The sequence below is a fragment of the Sprattus sprattus genome (assembly GCF_963457725.1).
Source record: "Sprattus sprattus genome assembly, chromosome: 2".
Classification (NCBI taxonomy): Eukaryota; Metazoa; Chordata; class Actinopteri; order Clupeiformes; family Clupeidae; genus Sprattus; species Sprattus sprattus.
Window position 1 is genome coordinate 27,634,245 of NC_137921.1, and position 22,306 is coordinate 27,656,550.

Sequence of the window (22,306 nt, forward strand, 5' to 3'; positions counted from 1 at the left end):
AATACTGGAACTTTTGCATGTGTGTGCAAGCGATTCGTCATGCACCCTCACTCACTCCCAAAGGACTAACACAAAATAAGGTCTTTAACATATGCTAAGGGCAAATACTTTCACTCAATCACTCCCAAAGTGAGTAAATGCTTCCATATACTCACACACATGCAAAACTACTACACTGGCAGGGGATGAATTAACATTGAAATGCCATTGCTTTAATGCAAAAGAAGGGTGACACTATTGAGAGCATCCCATCTGATAACAACCAGCAAAACACCGTTCTCAGTCCACGTACACACGTACACACACACACACACAGCTCTGCCTCACATGTCGCTCGTGTCTCTCTTCAGAGAACCCTGCTGTAGAGTCTACTCCCTACCTAGAACCGTCAGGGGCAAAACAACAACAGACGTGCTAATGGTTCTCAGAAGTGTGGAGGATACAGGCGCCACAAGAGCTCAGCTATCACGGTGCCTCGAAACCATGGCCGCGGGATTGTGTGTGTGATTGTGACGCGTGTCATACACACGGGACTTCCACCACCAGGAAATTAACTCTGATGTGGTCAGGATATAAAGCCACATATCGAGAAACGCTATCGGGCTTAGCAAAATACTTCATATCACTGCAGTCAACAGGTTGTATGCAGTACCTCAAGGCCAGGCTCAGGACAAAGGCATACCTATTTCTCTGTAAACAAGATCAAGACATCTGCACTACCTAGATATTGTAACCAGCAACCAGACACAAATTACCTCGCTATTGCTGAACATGTTTATGTGCAACCATGTGTGTGTGTGTGTGTGTGTGTGTGTGTGTGTGTGTGACTAAGACAGAAAGTGAGTGTCTGTCTTCATTTGTTTTTTGTGAGTGCATGTATGGTGGGGAAATTAAAGAAATGCGTGATCTATAACTATAATGGTAGGTCTATTTTAACAGTGAGAAACAAAAAAATCCAGAAAACTGCATTTTATAACAGTATTGAATTTATTGCGGCAAATAAGTATTTTAACCCCTACCAAACAGCAAGAATTCATGCTCCCACAGACCAGTTATGTGCCCACGAGGCACACAGATTAGTCCTCATTAGGCCTAACAAGGTACACCTGATCTCAACTGGTGACGTGTATTAAAGAAACCTGTCCAAAGAATCATATTACACACCTTCCACCTCACCACCATGGGCAAGACCAAAGAGTTGTCCAAGGACATCAGAGATAAGATTGTAGTCCTGCACAAGGCTTGAATGGGCTACAAAACCATCGGCAAGCAGATGGGTGAGAAGCAGACAACCAAAATCCCTCCTGAGATGTGTGTAAACCTGGTGACCAACTAGAAGAAGAGTCTGACGACATCTGGTTTCTCCACCAAGTACTAAGTCATGTTTTGCTAGGGGTTCAAATACTTCTTTGCCGCAATAAATGCAATCAACTGTTATAAAATGCAGTTTTCTGGATGATTTTGTTGATATTCTGTCTCTCACTGTTAAAATAGACCAACCATTACAATTATATATCACACATTTCTTTGCAAGTGGGCAAACTTGCGAAATCGGCAGGGGTTCAAATACTTATTTTCCCCACTATATGTGTGTTTGTATACTGTATTATCTGTGTCTGTGTGTGTGTGCTCACCCACTGCGCTGGCGTCCTCCAGCACCACCTCTAAGGTGCGTGTGTGTGTGTCCGTGTCTGTCTGTGCGTGTGTGTGTGTCTGTGCGTGTGTGTGTGTCTGGGCGTGTGTGTGTGTCTGGGCGTGTGTGTGTGTCTGGGCGTCTGTGCGTCTATGCGTGTCTGTGTCTCTGTCTGTGTCTGTGTGTTCACCCACTGCGCTGGCGTCCTCCAGCACCACCTCTACGGTGCGTGTGTGTGTCTGTGCATGTGTGTGTGCATGCGCTCACCCACTGCACTGGCGTCCTCCAGCACCACCTCTACGGTGCGTTGCCGGTAGTCCACTCGAAAGTGGAGCATGCGTGGCTGCCGCTCCACAATTTGCCGTGCGGGCAGCACTGGGCAAAAGGCCGAGGCCGGCGAGGAAGAGGAGGACGAGGAAGAGGCAGGGGCTGCCGGAGCTGCTCCTGCCCCGACCACCGCAGAGGCCGCCGCTGCTGCCGTCTCTGCAGAGGCTGCTTGACTGTGAGGGCCGAAGGGGCCCGTCTGGGAACCCTCACTGGAGTATTCTCTGCTGGAGACAAGTACAGAGGAGAATGGAGTAGTTACTACAGGAAAAGAGAATGGAGTAGTTAATACAGGAGGAGAGAAGAGAATGGAGTAGTTACTACAGGAGAAGAGAATGGAGTAGTTACTACAGGAGAAGAGAATGGAGTAGTTAATACAGGAGGAGAGAAGAGAATGGAGTAGTTACTACAGGAGAAGAGAATGGAGTAGTTACTACAGGAGAAGAGAATGGAGTAGTTAATACAGGAGGAGAGAATGGAGTAGTTACTACAGGAGAAGAGAATGGAGTAGTTACTACAGGAGGAGAGAAGAAAAGAAAATGGAGTCGTTACTACAGGAGAAGAGAATGGAGTAGCTACTACAGGAGGAGAGAAGAGAAGAAAATGGAGTAGTCACTATAGGAGAAGAGAATGGAGTAGTTACTACAGGAGAAGAGAAGAGAATGGAATAGTTACTACAGGAGAAGAGAAGAGAAGAGAATGGAGTAGTTACTACAGGAGAAGATAATGTAGTAGTTACTACAGGAGAAGAGAATGGAGTAGATACTACAGGAGAAGAGAATGGAGTAGTTGGGATGGGTATCGTTTGGGTTTTTTCCGATACCAGTACATAACCGATACTTTTAAAACGATACCGGTGCCTAAACGGTGCCAGAACCGATACTTTTTTTAATTAAAGACATTAAAGGCTTATTTATTGCCAAGGCAAATCGTTTTCTTCAAATTTAACAATATATTAACTGTTTAAGGTATACTATAAATAGAAATAAATACAAAACCCCTGGCTTCAAACCTTTTAACTTCAAACTATGAACAATATATTAACTTATAACAACTGTTTACAGTATACTTAAATAAATATAAATAAATACATAACACACTCTGTACACACACTTCAGTAATTCTTTTGCAGAAATATGAGCATGTTTGCCTTCAGAGTAAAAAAAATAATATTTTGTTTGCATTTATTTAAACCCACTGGTTTCGTGAATGTGTACTGCCCCTTTAAGAGTTTAGGTTCAGGGCCTCTTGAGTTCTCTCCCCCATTTACACGCAATTTTGTTGTTGCATATGCTGCAAGTCGCGTTGTTTGAATCTTTTTGTGCGAAATACAGCCACACTTTTGATCGTTTACCTTTCGCCATTTTCTCCGTTATATTGATGGCTAGCTCTGTTTGTGCTTGCTCTGTGCAAGGCTGCCTGTTCTTCGCTGTCATTAGACTGTTGCAATGTTATTGTAGCGTCCGAGTTAGTGCTCTCTTAAGAACTCACATTGAGAAGGAATATCTTTGGATGAGACGGTAGCTCTCCGTTTAATAAAGCGTATCCAACTTCTGCTTAGAACAACCACACTTATCTTGAAACCGAAACCACACACAAGTCAACCCATTACCAAGGCAACTCCTCAACACAAATCCTGTTTCCACTAGTAGTCCCATATGGAATGATACATTATCACCAATGAGCGTGAGCGACACAGGCGAGAGTCTACATTGGGAGCAGTTTTATATGTGCCCCACGAAATCTGTTAGCAACACAAAAAAGTATACAGATCGTACTCAGAAAGATCTACGCCACTAACGTTACTTCTCATTAGCTATCGCTAGTTTTGTTAAATTATTAATTTTTTAATTAAAAAAAAATCTGCTCAGGCACCGAAAGGAAGCACCGAAATCTGCGTTGCATTTCGGTCCGGGTAGGTATCGGTTGTATGGAACCGGTGCCGTATTGGTACCGGTTCTCGGTACGCAACCCTAGTTATAGGAGGAGAAAATGGAGTAGTTACTTCAGGAGAAGATAAGAGAATGGAGTAGTTACTTCAGGAGAAGATAAGAGAATGGAGTAGTTACTACAGGAGAAGAGAAGAGAATGGAGAAGTTACTACAGGAGAAGAGAATGGAGTAGTTGTTATAGGAGGAGAAAATGGAGTAGTTACTACAGGAGAAGAGAATGGAGTAGTTACTACAGGAGAAGAGAAGAGAATGGAATAGGTACTACAGGACAAAAAAATTGAGTTGTTACTACAGGAGAAGAGAATGGAGTAGTTACTACAGGAGAAGAGAACAGAAGAGAAGGGTGTAGTTACTACAGGAGGAAAGAAGAGAATGGAGTAGTTACGACAGGAGAAGAGAATGGAGTAGTTACTACAGGAGAAGAGAATGGAGTAGTTACTACAGGAGAAGAGAATGGAGTAGTTACGACAGGAGAAGAGAATGGAGTAGTTACTACAGGAGAAGAGAATGGTGTAGTTGTTATAGGAGGAGAAAATAGAGTAGTTACTACAGGAGAAGAGAAGAGAATGGGGTAGTTACTAAAGGAGGAAAGAAGAGAATGGAGTAGTTACGACAGGATAAGAGAACAGAAGAGAATGGTGTAGTTACTACAGGAGAAGAGAATGGAGTAGTTACTACAGGAGAAGAGAATGGTGTAGTTGTTATAGGAGGAGAAAATAGAGTAGTTACTACAGGAGAAGAGAAGAGAATGGAGTAGTTACTACAGGAGAAGAGAATGGAGTAGTTACTACAGGAGAAGAGAAGAGAATGGGGTAGTTACTACAGGAGGAAAGAAGAGAATGGAGTAGTTACTTGGAGAAGAGAATGGAGTAGTTACTACAGGAGAAGAGAATGAAGTAGTTACTACAGGAGAAGAGAGAATGGAGTAGTAAGTAGAGGACAATAGAACAAAAGAGAATGGAAAGCCTCTACAATAAATAAAAAGATAAGAGTTTGTTTTTTTGGAGTGAACGTGAAGCAGTGTATTGATAGAAAAAGATCAAGTGTAATATGCAACATAAAGTGGCAGTAGTATACTGCACTGGTAGTAGATATTTCACATTGAAACTGGAATTGAAAAGTTGCAGATTTACATTGAAATATTGCAGAAGTTCACTCAAATATTGCAGATTTACATGAAAATATTGCAGAAGTACATTCAAATATTGCAGATGTTCATTCAAATATTGCACTGTGGATAGGTGTTGATGGGCAGACAGTCAGTGATGGCACAGCTTCCTGTCAGTGTAATGACAAAATGACACATAATAGACCTGTAATAACACATGATGACTCCAAACAATGCAGAATGAACTTTATAACAGACTCAGCGAGGTTTAAAAAGTGACTTTAAAGAACATACTGTTTCTTATAATACATTGCTTTTGTTGTCAGGGGCTTCGTATGGAGATGAAAGCTGTGAAGGACACTCAGTAACATGAGGACAGAAAGAGGGAAGGACTTGTGGTTGAATGAATAGGACAGAGGCCGCATAAATCATCATAAGGCGGAAAAAAAAACAACACAGGCGCCAGTGTGCCCAAACAAAGACAGCCATTGACAAAACACACGCGGAGCTGGGGTCTCATGTTCGGAGCGCGCCGCGATCTGTTCCCAAAACATTTGTTCCCCTGCAATAATGTGATGCCATCACATCTGGGTGTCAACGACGGCTCGTTGAATTTAACCACAGCCACCTCGCCAAAGTGCACGGAGGCTCGGCGTGTGCATGCACTTCCCCGACAAGCAAAATCACCGGGGGGGGGGGGGGGGGGGGGGGGGGTTGGGGGTCAGTCAGCTGAGCAAGGAAAAGATGTACGTTCACTATTGAATGAATCATTTCACCATGGGAGACAGGCAAATATTAACAACCCACTTAAGAGTCCAGAAAGATGGGGTGATGGAGAAACATAGAAAAGGAATGGAAGAAAGCAAGAGAACAAGAGAGAGAAACAGAGACAACACCCCATTCTGTGGCGCTGACAAGGCTGACTCGGCAGCAATGCCAAACAGTCTTGGAGTCAGTGTACACAGGCTAATATGGGCCGAGCCCAACAGATGAGCCCTCACTTTCACTCGCTCTCTCCCCCTTGCCATTTCTTCTTCTGCTAATCTCTCTCTCTCTCTCTCTCTCTCTCTCTCTCTCTCTCTCTCTCTCTCTCTCTCTCTCTCTCTCTCTCTCTCTCTCTCTCTCTCTCTCTCTCTCTCTCTCTCTCTCTCTCTCTCTCTCTCTCTCTCTCTCTCTCTCTCTCTCTCTCTCTCTCTCTCTCTCTCTCTCTCTCTCTCTCTCTCTCTCTCTCTCTCTCTCTCTCTCTCTCTCTCTCTCTCTCTCTCTCTCTCTCTCTCTCTCTCTCTCTCCTCTCTCCTCTCTCCTCTCCCCTCTCTCCTCTCTCCTCTCTCCCCTCCCCTCCCCCCTCCAATTCAAAGAAGCTTTATTAGCGTGAATGTTTTTTAACACTACTGCCAAAGCTGATTCAACGCATACATATTACATACACAAAATGAACAGAGTTATATAAAAATAATCAACAAATCAACAAAAGAATATTCCAAAAATAACAACAAACATACATAGTTTGGCATTCTGTGGCCTTACTGGCTGTCCCTCAGGTTATGGCAGGCTGCCACATACCCAGCAGCTAGATTGGCCAAATCCCTGTCTTCCCCAAGTATGTATGGCAATTTTGCCTCGCCTGTGATCGTTTGAATGCCTGGGATGGCCAGATTGAACCTATCAAATGAACCTTTTCTAATGATTTCATATTTTGGGCATTCCGTGAGGAAGTGTACCTCTGTCTCTATGGCCCCCAGACTGCATTGTGAGCACAGTCTCTCCTCTCTGGGCAGCCAGGTTTGCCTGTGTCTGCCTCTTTCTATGGCGAGGTGGTGCTCACTGAGTTTTCCTGAGTTTTTTGTCTTTTACTGTATTCAGGTAAGTAGCTGTTGAGTATTCACTTTTTAGGGCCAAATAACATTGTTATTTAGATTGTGTTTTGGTTGCTTCTTTCCAATAGGTAATATAATTCTCTTTTTCAGTGTTTGTAATTTGGTTGGATCTAATTTTCCTTGCTACTGAGTCATTGTCCTGAGCCTCAGTGATGAGATTTGGTGTAAGGTCACTAAGTCTCAGGACAAGTTGGGTAAGGGGGCTCTTCCCTATATTCAGCTCTTGACATTTCAGTGCTTGGTAGTGGAGTGAGTGTGGGTCGCTCATTTTTAAATGTTGCCAAAATTTCACAGCTCTTTTTTGAATATCAATGATCAGGGGGTACTGGCCTAATACTGCCCTGCACGCATTGTTCGGTGTCTTCCTCTGTACCCGGAGGATGCTTTTGCAAAACTCTGCATGCAGGGCTTTGGTTGGATGTTTGTCCCAATTTGCAAAGCCACCTTTTGTTGCTGGACCCCATACCTCACAACCATACAGTGCAATTGGTTCAATTACTGATTTGAATAGCTTAAGCCAAATTCAAATTGGTATATCTAATTTAATTGACCTTTTGATGGCATAGAATGCTCTTTTTGCCTTTTCTTTGAGTTCCTTCACAGCCAAGCCAAAGTTTCCTGTTGAGGTGAGGGTGATACCTAAATAGGTGTAGTTGCATGTTTGATCAATTTTGGTGTTACCTATCTTAAAGTAGTCAGTGTTTCCCTGTAGCCTGGAAAGTTTTTTAAAGACAAGGACTTTGGTGTTTTTGGGATTAATTTTAAGGGCCCACGTCTGGCAAAAGTTTGCCACTATGTCCATGTGGTGTTGCAGGCCTTCTTTGGATGGTGACAGCCGTCTTTCTCTCTCTCTCTCTCTCTCTCGGCTAATTACCCCAAGCCCCCGTCCCTGCGCGGACTGGAGTGGAGCGGCGCGGCAGTAAATAATGTCTTTTCTCTCGGCGGGTCTGGACAAAGGGCCTCTCTTTTCCTCGGGGGGTCAGCACATATCGCGCTGGGAGAGGGAGCAGGGTGCCAGCACACCACACAAAGCCCGTATTTATCCCACCTTATTATAATACCAAAAGGTTAAAGACGTTAGGCTCTGGGGGCATGCAGGAAATAGTTATCCAGGGGGGAAAAAACAACGAAAAGAAAAAAAAACTAAAAACAGAAAGAGATAGAAAGTGTGTATGTGTGTGGGAGGGAGAAAGAGAGAAAGGGAGAAAGAGAGAGAGATCGAGAGAGAGAGAGATAAAGCGAGAGAGGGAGGGAGAGAGAGAGAGAGGGATAGAGAAGGAGGGAGCGTGAGGGAGCGAGTGAAAGAGAAAGCGGAAGAGGAAGAGGAGAAATGGGATAACACCAATGACGTTCATGCCTTTTGCTTTGATCAGACGGCCTGAGATAACTGGCACAGGCACTAAAGATAGACAGAGGATAGAATTATTTTAGAATGAGGAGGGCATTCACAGTTTAAATAGTTCCAAAAGTGTAGATTAATACACTGCCCTGAGTGAAACGTGACGCTATTTAAATAGGGATATCCATTGACATCATTCCTACTATTCCTCATACAGAGATGGAATCATGTGAGGTGACACTGCTAACTTTCAGTGCTCCCACAGTAGCCATAAGAGTTTCTTTCAAACCACAAACAGATTAAACAGTAAAAGACTTGCTGTCGTGTTAAATTGTGAAGCTTCTGACCAAGCAAATGTACTACTTAGCTCTATGCCCCCCCCCCCCCCTTTCCCCTTAAAACATGCAATTCCATTGTTTTCCGTCTAGATGTCACTCTACCCTAGTGTACGGTCACATGAACCACAAGGGAAACCAGAGAAGCAGAGAGGAGGGGAGAGAGGTTCGGAGAGAGCGAGAGAGCTAGAGAGGAGAGGCGAGGCGAGGCGAGCAGGGCTCCAGCTGGCTGCCACCACCTCAATAGGGGCCCTTCACAGTAAGAGATGCCATCCTACGGGTGCAGGACGGTGCCAGACGCTGGCGCTAAATGGGCTGGCTGGAGGTCACTGTGCCAAGGCCCATTCATAATTATGTGCCTTTAGAAGAAAAAAAAACCCACACACAAAAACAAAAACACAGAAAAAGAAAGACGAATGAACGAAAAAAAAAAAACCAAGTCTTCACACACACACTGAAAAAAAAGAAGAAAATAAACCGTTGAACAGTGTCCTCGGGTTCTGAATATATTTGTTCTTGAGCTCAGCGTATTCATGAATGGTGACCGTTGGAGGAGAGGGAGAGAGCAAGGGAGAGCAAGAAAGAGAGAGCAAGAGAGAGGCAAGGAAAAAGAGTGATAGAGTGAGAGAGAGAGAGAGAGAGAGATACATTCACAATGCCACACTGAGTTCTTTTGCTCTGTAACAGTTTCAACTCCTCTTATTGTGGCTGGCTTCACAGGCCTGTGTTTCTACCCACAGTGCCGAGCTCAACTTGGCTGCCATAGACGCAAGCCCACGGCGAGCGCCTGAGACTTGGTGCCGCCCCACAAAGCCAGCTTTCCTCCACGACAGGCCACTGGCCTCAGGGGCCCTGCATTGGGCCACAGCCTCAGCAAAAAAACACAGACCTTCAGGAAATAAGTGGGCGAGTTTTGACTCCGCAGCAGGCAAGGCCTGTAGGCTTGAGATGCATGTGTGCATCTTTCAATTTGAGAAATCAATACACCAACACTTCTCCAGTGGCAGTTTCAGTTTTGTTTGTTTTTTTCTCTCCCTTTTTCTCTCTGAAGAAGCGAGGAAACTGTGGTGAGGGACATAAAATGTGATTTAAAAAGGGCACGATATATATAGACTACAAGTTAGGGCTTGTGTTGTATTGGTGCCTGTCTGTGGGATTTGTAAGCCTTACTTAACCAAAAAGAACAACATCTGGCCAAAAAAAAAAGAAAAGGTTGTTCCCTTCAATTAGCAAGGGCATCAACAACCTGATTGTTTGATTTCCTGTTGCTCTCAGTCAAGATCTTTGGAGGAGCAATTACCCTCCACTTCCTCGGGGAAATGAGCAGAGAAAACATTAATTTTGTGCTCTGGTGATCACTCCCAATGATTGCTTCCTAAACTGCGGCTCGATCTGGTCCCTTCAAACATCAAACGTCTCCGACGTGAAAGTGCTTCTATCCTCTAGACATCCCAAGGCACAGGCCTGAGAGATGTTTGTGTGTTTATTAAAAACACTCAAATATTTCACTGCTTTTTAGAGCCCCATTTCGGCAAGAGGGGTTAGGGTTGGGTTAATTATGACAGAAAAAAAAAGTTTGCTGCCGTAATGAAAACTATTGTTTTTCTAAGCAGAGACCCTTTTTTTTAACACACACAAGAAAAAAATAAAACAAAACCCTGAACTGCACTTTATTCTGCCTTCAACTGACCTTTTTTTCAGACTCCTAATTTAGTTGCGATGTGACTATTTTTTCAGGGTGTAATGGCACTCTGGCGGCTAGCTTCGGATCGGCACAGCTCAGGTAACGTGCGAGACGGCCGAGGAGTGCTCACCTTCCCTCACAAGAACACACACTGGCATGCGTGTCCATGCCGGAAAACTGCAGCTTCAACGGTACGCTCTCAAGGGGTATTAGTCCCCACAAGACTAAGAACAAAATCTGGCGAACACAACAGGGGGTGCAGTGAGGGTGCAGCACTACTGCGTGTTTATGCATAGATTACCTTTGTAAGATCCCATTTTCCTGTGGTATAACCCCGTTGATGGCAGCCTGTGGAGAGACAAGCAGAAATGGGTTGGGAGGACGGTTAGAAAGATTGAGAGAAACACACAAAGCTCCAGAGAGAGAGAGAGGTGTACAGCCGTTTGTTTCACTGGGAAGCAGCCAGAGCCATTTAATGCAACAAATGCAGATAGAGGGAGAAAAACACCACAGCACTGCTTTAGTTTGGCGTCGGGTTTTCTGAAGGCCACTATACACTTGCTGTTTAACAAACTCATCACCTCGGCCATGAACAAAGAAAAACGTCCTTGTGCGCTTAAGCGTACTGAAGCCTGGGCCTAAAGATTGTCTCCTTCTCTTGACCGCTCTCAAAGAAGCAGTGAAAGAAAAAGAAAGGACTACAGACGATGATTGGAAGAGACTCTACATCATGGTGGCTGGGGAACATGGGCATGGGGGACTTTTACACAGACACCAGTCCAAGAGGCATGTTTTAAACTAGGTAGAGTTTTTGTTACTTAAATATGCAAGCTGAAACCTTGCCTTGGACATTCCTGACCACGTCCTGGCACAGACAGTAGACCTACACACTTTTGAACAGAAACAAAGGCTCGTCTCAGAGATCGTTATTGGCACAACCTTTTTTAACCCTGATGTGAGGTTCAACGTTAGCCTAGGAGATAAAAGAATGTTCCAGAACATTTGAATGATTTGGAACCTTATTTACAGTATCAAACAAACAATGACATATTTATTTGAGGTTGCCTCGACGAGAGCGATCACAAAACTCAATGAGATCAGCCTAGTTATTGCAAACTACTGAAAGAGTTTTACAGCTGTACTCTGACACAAATGACACTGCTGGTCACGTCATCTCTTGCTATTCAGAACCAGGCCTCTGGAAAGCCCCCTCCTAACCTGACCCCTGGAATAAAGAGAAGGTTCCAGAGGATCTGGTGTGCTGCATGCCACACAATTCTGCTCTTAAGAGATTTTGTTGTTTGCCTGTGTGGAAAACTCCAGGCCATCGCTATCTGTGTCCACTTGAAACAGGATTGGAGGCCACCGCTGGCATAACCCTATCATCTGTAGACATCAGAACAAGCAGGTGGAGGTTGAGGGGAATAACAGGCAGTTCTTTTGCTAAGTACTCAGATGGATGGAGCTTTGCTCAGGTGCAGGGAGCTAGGGGGTAGGTTGGGGAGGGGAGGGATAGGCTGACGTCTGCATAGTTTGCCCAGTCCCTTCTAAACACATAGGGACCCTTTTGTTGATGGCGCTCCACCCCCCCCCACAGCAGAAGAACAGCAAGTCATCACATTTACAGGTGTGTCTGACCACTGCACATGCAGGGCTTGCTTGCTTTGAATGACTGCCAGCAAGAGAACAGCTCAACGCTAAATTTAGTACATCCTCTCTTTCTCTCTCCTTTCACTCCCTCTCTCCTTTCTGTTTTTCTCTCTCTCTCTCGAAGATAAAGACCTACTCTGTAGGAGAACATGGGAGAACTGGGTGCAAAACAAGCTTCTTACACACCCTACTCAGAGTCACTTGGAATGCAATCTGGCAAAAAAATGTACATACATTATACATCCACTCATACAGGCTCTGAGATCCCCACCAACTTTCCCATTGATACTCAGAAAATGTACCATGAGTTCTATAACTCCTTCTTATGTTTCCATGAATTCTGTTTATGAACTCTTCAATGGGAACGTATTCAGTGAGAAATCAGGTATGTCCTTTTCTATCCTCATTCTTAAAAAGTAAGTCATTTAAGTATGAAATTTAATATCGAAGTCTAATATCAAACGGTCACGACCCCATTGTGGTCGGCAGTGGAGAGCTTGTAACAAGTGCAAAGAATGCTGACACAGAGTAACAATTACTTCACCGCTAGGGCACAGACATTTTCATTGCATCTATGGCATTCAATCATGACGATTAAAAATGTTTTTCAAATATGCACAACATGATACACCTTTAAAGTACCGGCTTGAATTCCAAACCTGACCATCCAGTTGACAGCCAGCATCAACACTTGCATCTTCATGAAATCTTTCAACTCAACCCTAGAGACACGCTCCCTCACACTCCCCCGACACACACACACACACACACACACACACACACACACACACACACACACTAGAGCTGCAACGATTAGTCGACGAAATCGACTAAGTCGATTGTGAAAAATGGTTGACGCGGATTTGTGTCGTCGACGCGTCATATAATATTAAAAAAAAAAAAAAAAATCTTTTTTTTTCTTTCTTTGCAGACGCTAACAGAGCTACCGGTACTTTTCATTCGGAATTGCATATAGGAAGTGCGAAATAGCTGCGAAAAGCGAATTATTCTGAGATGGCTCATGTTACCATGGAAACAATAAACAAAGCTTGGTTTAGCAGCTGCTGCATATCAGATATGGCTAACAGAAAAGTTGTCATTTTTCTCAATGATGGTCAATTATTAGTAGTTTAAGAAGTACTACTACAGTATTTCAAAGAGAACGGGCTGTGGGAACATAAGAACAGTAAGTGTCTAGCAGCAATTATCATAGACATATATCTATAACTTATTGCAATCTTTACTCTTAAATGTTTGAAAACAGAACGTCTCATGGAGGATGCTTGCTAACGCTATTTCAGTTATGTTAAGTGCAATGCGGTAAATCAGTGAATTATCAGAGTAGCCTGTATTTTCGTTTGTTCTGAATAGATAACCTCCTCCACTTAGCAATCTTCAAACAAAAGATTGTGGATTTTTTTTTTTTCATATGTTGAATTTGAATGTCACCTGCAGCTCAGTTATGTTGCACTTGCAGAGGCTTGATTGCTATTTTGAGTTCCTTTTAAAACTTTCTCTTTACTTTTAAAACTTTATTTGCACTTTCTCTTTACTTTTATAAGCATATTTGCACTCTTAATTTGTATTACTATTTCATGTATTTATTATGATGATAACATTTGTATTAACTTGTTACTCAAATACATTTGAAATTCAAATTCCAACATTTTGAATCATTTTTTAAATTTATGGAAATAATCGTTAGATTAGTCGATTAATCGAAAAAAAAAGTCGATAGATTAATCGATTACCAAAATAATCGTTAGTTGCAGCCCTAACACACACACACACACACACACACACACACACACACACACACACACACACGTACAACAACACTAGACATTAATGGTAAAATCCAGACTGTTTGTTATCTGACTGTTCGTTTAAATTCTGGCCTGCGTTGTATGGCAACTTAGCCAGAGAGTGATTGAAAGGGCCTTCTGACCAAAAAAAATTAAACGCTACACAAATTACGCTGAGTCAAGTTATATCAAATATGATTTTTGCATTTTAAATCTAGTCAGTGACATAAACAAATGTTGGTTCCTGTTACTCTTTTGATACTAGCTTAATTTGTGTTTTCCGTTAGTGAGTATACAGTCCTATGATTCACAAAGGGGGCGGGAGGAGAGGCAAACACACATTCCAGTTTCTTGATTCCATGATTTCAACGGAATTCAATGGAATTGTTTTACGAAGCTTCACATTCTGTTTATTTACTGCATAAATAGCGCAAAAAAAATTGCAGAAACCAAGCTTTGATGTTATATGCCACTTCTTCTGGCCACCTGATGGTGGTATAAAGTTATGCACAGTCCGTCATACTCAAGGCCACTGCTTTATTTCCTATTCGTTTGGCATCAGGTACATGATTACATGGATTGACAACCGTGATGAAGTTAGCTTGATATGGTCATTCACTTGACAATGACATTCACAACATAGCTTGATCTATAACAGTTAAATGAACTAACAGGGTTTTTCCTGCATAAAGAAAATGTAGGCGCGCGCCTAAGCCGTTTTCCCGAACGCCTATGAAAAATCCCGAGCGCCTAAAGGCAAAAAAAAAAGTCTGCGATAAAAAATAAACTGTCATCCAATTCAGCTTAATGGTGTTTTAAGCGCTCACGTTGAATTCAAGCAGCAGCAGCAGATCCCGCCTCCTAACCCCTCAGCCAATTGAACAGAGGCTTCTCCAAGTTTGCCAGACGTTAGTCACTATAATTTTTTTTTTTTGTATAAAGCAGCTAGCAAGCAGTTGCCTACATTATCTTAAAAAAAACAATACTTTGATAGTAGGCTTTAAGTTTTATTTAAGCAGTGTGTGCGTGAACCTATATATCCTATGTGTGATGGTAAGACTAATATTAATGCCATATATACAATAACTGATTTATGAGAGCTATCCAAAGACTGGTGGCTGCCGATTTAGCAGTCAACCTACCTTACTCTGTACGTGTAGATGCTTTACAGGTAGCTGTAAGCCATTAGATGCCTGGGAAATATTTAGTATCTATAAATATCAGCTCACCTTTATCTTTTTAACCAGATTTGTAAACAGGTCGCGATCAACAGGCTCAATAGGTACAATAGGCTACCTTGGTTAAAAATCGAATTACGGTAGAGTCATGCTAGCATTGCGCTAAATAATTAGGCAGCTAACATTAATAAGTGGTGTTTACATAAAGTCACTTATTGTATATGGCATAAATATTATTCTAAAACACCTTCACTAGTTGTTTTAAGCAGATTTGTGAGCAATTCATCACGTATGCAATGCACGTCAGCGAATATGTTCTGAATAGTATGTTTCAAGTAGGCTACAGCCGAACTCTCGTTCTGTTTTGATCAATAGTAATCAAGTTGATAAGTCTGATCTATACGCAACTGTGAGGTGCGCGAATGGACAGAGCCAATCACTTAATTACTCAACCTGCGGATGCATCCTGACTTCATCAGTCGGCGGTTTTAATATTCATGGCTTTCAATTTATTAAAATATCTGCTATGTTGAGAACTTACACAGGTGTAGGCTATTACTTGATTTGTCTACGCGTTTTAACGAGTACCAGTAGAACGCAAGGCAGACAACAGCATTGGTTTTGAAAGCTCAACTCGTTTGTGTTGCATCTGGAATATAATAATACTGGTGCGGTTGAAAACTGTCGTTCCACTGCGAGGGCCAGCCCGACGTACACGAATACACCTGTACAAATGCACATTAAATTTCCACTCAAAATACTGTCAAAAGTTTGATTATCGATTTCCAACGCAGCCTCCATTGGTGAAAATAATGGTATGTAGGTTTGTATAATAAACATGAATAGTAATAATAGATAAACTTGACTTTCATAATTCGTGTGTTCCATTTCTGACCACTGGTTAGTTCTAGATTCTATTGATATAGATTTCAGTAGTTTGCATACCTTGATCTTGAATCTTTAAACCATACATGATAGCACCATGGGGCTTGGACTATTGTCAATATATTAGCCTATCTATTTTAATTTAAAGTGGAAGCAAAATGATAACCTCAAGCATAGCGTCCATTATTTATGAAATGTTAAAAAAAAAAAACATTGATTTCTGCTGATAGGTAACACAGACTGTGCGCAATTTTTTGGGGGGAGCACCGAAGAGCCATTTTGACCCAGGAAAAACCCTGACTAATTGCACATTATTTTATTTTGATTGCATTCAGTTGTGAAAATGCAAATAGTGTACGAGACCGACATTAAATGTGAAGGGAAACTTCTGGATTTTCCAACCTGGGCCCTATTTTTTATCTTTTTGGGTCCAAACTTCTACTATGGACAATTAACAATCAGATTCAGTCCAGTATTGAGTTACAATGTTATAACTGGCATTTGCGAAACAGCTTTACCATCCAATCCTGCTGGGCAAGCATCTGCGTCAAAGAAATCTGCTTGTTTTTGCCACAGACAGGCTCATGTTATTAGAAGTGTCTGGTGAAAAATATGTGAATGAAAAACTCAATAATCTATGTGTGCATTATCAACCAGCAGTATAATCACCAGTATGAGTAGAACATTTACAATCAGTATAATCACAAGGATATTCATGATAATAAGCTGTTAAAACTACTGTACTATTACAACACGAGTTACACTACTGATAGGACTTGTGTGTGTGTGTGTGCTTAAACAGAATGCAGCAATCCTAAGCACATTGGGTGGGGAGCCCACCCAAAGACTGTGGGGGATCTTCTACGTGCCGGCCTGTAGGCCCGAGTTTCCCCCCTTCCCCTGTGTAACTGTGCCAAACAGGGCTCCAAGCCAGGGATGATTTAGAGCACCTTTGATTAACATGGTAAAAACTTAGCCATGAGGCGCACACGAGCGGCCACGATAACCGTCCAAATAAGAATGGCGTCCAGTATTATGAGATCCAGTGTTTCCAGGCCTTCAAAAATCCACTTAAAAGACCATAAACATCACGAGACGAGCTCAGGTCTATGCCGTTGGTACTGCACCGACTAAATAAACCTTTTTGCTTCACTCTCTGCCGGATTGTTATAAAATGATAGCCACTTTGTCTGGTAGGTCAAAGAGTTAAATTTGTGGCCTGCCTGCATTTTCATATGCAAGGCTCACAGAATGCAGACGACCCTTTCGATATTCTACTAACTTTGTCAATGAACATGCTAGCTCCAACTTTCCTGTGGGCATCAGGAGTGTCTCATGTACCCATACCCAACCATGAGTAAGTATACATCTTTCGTTTTCATGACATTGGTATCTAGGCAGCCAAATATAGTGCAAACCGCAAACTCTCTTTTCTGAAGGACTTACTCTCAAAACCACCACCCAAAATCAATGGTTTCAGTAAGTATGTCTTCTGACATTTGTGCACCTATAGGGGAACACTTATAGCCTGACGATGTCATACTCATAATTCTAGTCAGAATATGAGTCTGAAACTGAACCATTGGGCTGTGATTATGGGGCGTGTTTCAACGAACCAGGAAAGAAAATTCCTCTTTGCTGAATTGCATACCTAGAACCAATCAGAGCAACGTAGTATTACGATCTGATAGATTAAACTTTTACCTGATCCCGTAGGAAGGACGGCAAAAACATCTTTTCAATCGACAAATGCCTTGATCGCGTTTCTCTGTTCCTCTTTCAAAATGAATGCGCTGTCAATATCTGTTGAGACATATGCCTGCTCACCTTACTTAATTAGCACTCAAGGCTAGAAGCTACCATTTGTTTCAATGTTTTTTTGTCTACGCGTTAACCTATCAATAATGGTCTAGAGATAGCATAACCTATCAATAATGGTCTAGAGTGCTTCAGTTAAAACCTACAATCCTCGGCAAGATTCGTGTTGCACATGCACAACTAACCGAGTCAACGTAGACATTAAAAAAGTTGTGTAGATAGCTTAAATCATATAAAATATGTCCCACTAAGCTCCCGAGACGGCACCATCTTTGTTCAATGTATTCTATCTATCTAATCAACTCAAGCGTTGGTTGGTCATCTGTCCATCAATGTATAAAGCCCGCCCTTACAATTTGATTGTTCAGATCACTTTTCTGAGACGTTTAATCTCTCCCAACTAGCTCAATTCCAGACTGAATCTCCCAGACCAAAAATGTTGTGGGCGGAGTTCAGGCTGGTATCCAGGCTAGAACACTTACTTAACACTCAAAAATATTAAAATACTTTTACAAAAAATGTAGATTTTGTTAAACACACTCATATAGATCATCTGTCTGATGTCTGTTGATCTGATGTCTTGCTGGTATATGTGGACTTTAAGTGGGGTTTAAAGAGAAACAAAACTTTTTTTTTTTTTTTTTTTTAAATATCAAATAAAATACAAATCACCAGTATCATTATTTTATTTTTTTTCTATATTTTATTTTGCTTTATATGAACAGTACTCTTGATCTAAAAGGGGGCTTAAACATCCCTCCAGTAACAGCAATCATTATTATCAGAGTGACACCCAAGGGGATCTGTGATACCAACCAACCAAATGATTTCTTGAATCTTGCTATCCTAATTTACATGAATCAAATTTGGACCTGATTTCACTGTAGGTTCAATTGAGATGAGGCAGGCACAAGATGACAGCATCAAGCACTGAGGCCACGTCACTTATTTCTTTCTTTTGATTGATGTTTTGTATTCCCCACTGGCTTTCCACTTACTGATGAATACTCATCACTACGGTCATGTACAAGATATGCCGAGGATAACATCCGAGGAACATTATTTGACTTTGTAGGTAGAAATAAGACACATGACAATGAGTGCGTCTTAAAAATAAACTAAGAAAGAAAACAGAATGCACTGAAGCAACCCCGATATTTAAACATGAGAGATCATACTGTGATCGAATCAACTCTTAAAAGCTGACTTTCACAAAACCACAGCCACTACTAGCTGATGCTTTAAAGACATCAGGATCACAACCTTTTTTGGAACCGACTGGGCTGGTTTAACATGTCTGTCAACCAAGTTTTCTCAGGTCTCATTGATTATACAGCTTTGTATGTTTGGGAAGTCTCTCATACTGTCTAGATTACATTTTTTTCCAAAAGAAGAAAGAGGCACTTACCACCAAATCCCAGTTGTTCAGCTCTAAAAGAGTAATTGCTTCCGCAATGTTGTCAATACCAGTGCAAGCCTGTAACAAAACAATGAACAAATATCATATGGTAAGCCTGACCCTGTGAGTTTATGGCATTGAGTTAAGAATATCCAAAAGACAAGTTTAAAACGTTATCAATATGGCACCGGTATCTTCTTAGTCATACAGACATTATTCGGCTTCAGTTCATTGTGGTTGTAAAATACAGTACATTGTGGTTCTAGAATAACCTAGTCATGTCTGGATAGTCTACCTGAATGTGTTTACATCTACATACATCACACAATAGAAAAGGCTAACGCCTCCACTGTGTCTGTTATAATCACCAAAGCAGAATTGACAACAAATGAATTGCATAACAGTACGCCGTACACAGGGCGACAGCCGGGTTGTTTTTCCATTTGACAAAGTGTCACAGTACTTAGGATTTTGGCCTTGTTTTTCCACAAGCATAGCCAGCTAGCTTAATTTGAGCCTTGATCAACGCTAATATTAGCTAGCTAACAGTACATGTTGACAGTTGCAACCTAGGGTCAGACAGCAAGAAAAATCTGCCCAGATGGTTCAACCTAGTAAACTCATCCAACGTCACAATAACTTTAATCATTTGTAAACCTAGGATGTAAACAAATCCGACGGGCAGGACCATGTCAGCTAACGTAAGCTAACTAACTAGCTGCGAACACTAAACTGTCCTGTCATTCTCTTGCCTCAATAAATCACCTTTCGATAACATTAGCAGCTAAATTCCCTTAGCAATCGGTTCCTGAAATACAGTTCCACAATATTTAAGTGCTCAAAGACTAGCCATATTGTTGTTTCCGTGTATGAATAGTCGGATAAATAGATTATTCAATATTCATACTGTTAAGGGTAAGGTTGGCTGGATTTCTTACTCTATGAACTAAATAAATGGCTAAGCTGGTGGCTAGCGCGCTAACAAATATTGCCAATATGTGAGACTAGCTAGCAGTTAGCTGCCCTGGGACTTGGGCAACTTATTTAACAAATAATTATTTCTACCGTAAAGAGCGACCTAATATGTCTATGATCACAATATTCCATTACTTGTTGGCTTTGGAATGAGCAAACATTAACGTTTGTTTAGTTATACAGCAAGTGGCGTTACTTGAGATGCTGTTAGCAAACTATCTAGCTCCAAAACGTCCTGCACTCACTGTGCATCTGTTAGCCATCCAGGGAGCTTGCGCTACATCATTGTTGACATTCACAGGGCTAAACAAATCTCACATAAGACGTATGACAAACATAACAGTTTGTTAAACTATGTCACTGATAACGGTTGTAAAAAAAAGAACCCACCTGAAAGTCAGCCAGAATCATCTCTCTATCCATGTTGCTACCGCTATCGGAGGCCATCATTGCAATGACTACCAAACGCTAGCTAGCTTTGCCGCTGGTCTAGCTATCGTTTTGACTCAATAGCTAGCTAACGCTAACTAGCAATCTGTTATCTGTCTCACACACAAACACGCACGCACACACAAACACACACGCACGCACGCACGCAGAGTGACTAGGGATTCATGTACAATTGTATTGTCATTAAATGACAAAACAGCGGAGCCCTTTAGCTGTCAAGGTGCGGCTGCTGAGATGCAAAATCCGCACTTTCGGGCCGTGTTCTGATTCTGATAGATCTCTGTTCAGGGTAATCGTCACTTTTTTTCTTGTATCTATGTTCAAGGCAATCCAGTTACTTTACGGCAATTTCAATGTGTTGTCGTAAAATAAATGTAGTCGGCTAATATCTTAAAGGGAAACGACAGTAGCCTACTCAGTTGTTTAGATACAAATGGATCCATCTATTCATTTTAATATGTAGCACAGTGTAAATGAATACATCAGAGACAACACTGTTAAAGAGCGCTGTGTACTCGCCTCTGAATTCTGAAATGTACCCATAGCCTAGGCCTACAGGCTATTTATCCCAGGCTACATGTTTTTATTAAATAACCCACGTGGGGAAAAGCGGTCTTTGAAGTTTAACTCAACTCTGAAAAAAACTAGTTGGATAGATGGATACAACTATAGTTGGATACACATAGCCTCTATGAAATTAGCATTTTCTCTTTCTGTCCCTAGAGGGCAGTGGCTCACTTCAAACAAAAATGCAATCTGTGCAGGGAAACGGTTAGTCACAGCCCAGACTGCTCCATCAACGTGTCTTCTTCATTGAATTCGGGAAGGAAAACGCAGGCTATTGAAATAGCGACGTGACCCTTAGATTCGAACGATTGCACTACTCTAAGCAAGTAGCTTAATTTGTTTCGTGTCAGCGGAACAAAAGTTGTTACATGTAACTACATTGAAACGTATGAGGCAAAGTCGGCGTGTCTGGATACGGTACAGTGTTCCGTTTAATGTAGAAGGGAGTCAGCAGAGACGTTCCAGACTTCTAAATCAGACTAAAACGAGAAAACAGCCTCTCGTTTTCAGGCTGGATAGACTGATATATAATTGATAAATATCCCGCTCTACAGTAGCCTACACAGTTCGGCGCAGATTCACTGCCTTCATGCTCAACGTTTCAGCCCCGCCTCTCGTCTGTTAGTGAAGTGGGCGGAAGTCTAGCAACTTCATTTCAAAAATGAGTGATGTCAAATAGCCTAACTGCAATGGACTTTGTTAAAGAAGTCAGCTGCAACCGTACCACCAATCAGATGAACGAACGCATCCAAAAAGACATGTTGCGAAGATATATGGGAGATTTGTAATCTATAGCCTACGTTAACTACTATGACCAGGTAGGCTATGTTACATTTCAAATGATATCGCTTGTGTTCAGTAGCATATAAAGCGTGCGGTATGTTACCCAGTGTGGTGTAGAATCTACGATGTTTCCATAGGCTAAAGAAGGATTATGTCCAATAACTGCAAGCAACTTGATTGCCTCAAACAGAAAAAAAAACTTGGCCGAATTAGGATCTATGTGGTTAAGGAACACGAATTCGAACGGATTGTTATTCTGTAGGCTATGTCACCTCTAAGAGTTTATATATAGCCTATAGTTATCATGAATAACTGTAGCCTGACCATTGCATCGTAAAACAAGATGATAGGCCTAGGCCTATTCCTTTTCAGTTAAAATGGGCGGGAAACAATCATCATATTTAAAATATCATACTCTACAGAATGATCTGTCTCTATCCGTTTCTAGACCCATGACTGAAGGCACCAACAGACGGCTCCGAAATGACATTGCACGCTGAGCGCTGAAGACGCCCAAGGAAAAAACGACCCCAGCGGAGGGGAC

The 22,306-nt window shown here is 41.9% G+C and overlaps 1 protein-coding gene across 1 annotated transcript in view; it reads right to left on the bottom strand.

Moving 5' to 3' along the window:
* LOC308381862 (FAS-associated factor 1-like) overlaps window positions 1–20,712 on the bottom strand; it is a gene marked incomplete at its 3' end in the record, with an annotated part of 56,370 nt that extends 35,658 nt beyond the window's left edge. The window contains exons 1-4 of the mRNA XM_080859491.1: window positions 20,353–20,712; window positions 18,997–19,065; window positions 10,554–10,600; window positions 1,901–2,184 (exon numbers count right to left, since the gene is read on the bottom strand). Coding sequence (XP_080715617.1) covers window positions 1,901–2,184; window positions 10,554–10,600; window positions 18,997–19,065; window positions 20,353–20,412 — 460 coding nt within the window. The 5' untranslated portion in view covers window positions 20,413–20,712. The remainder of the gene's footprint in view (window positions 1–1,900; window positions 2,185–10,553; window positions 10,601–18,996; window positions 19,066–20,352) is intronic.
* Between the last annotated feature and the right edge of the window lie 1,594 nt (window positions 20,713–22,306).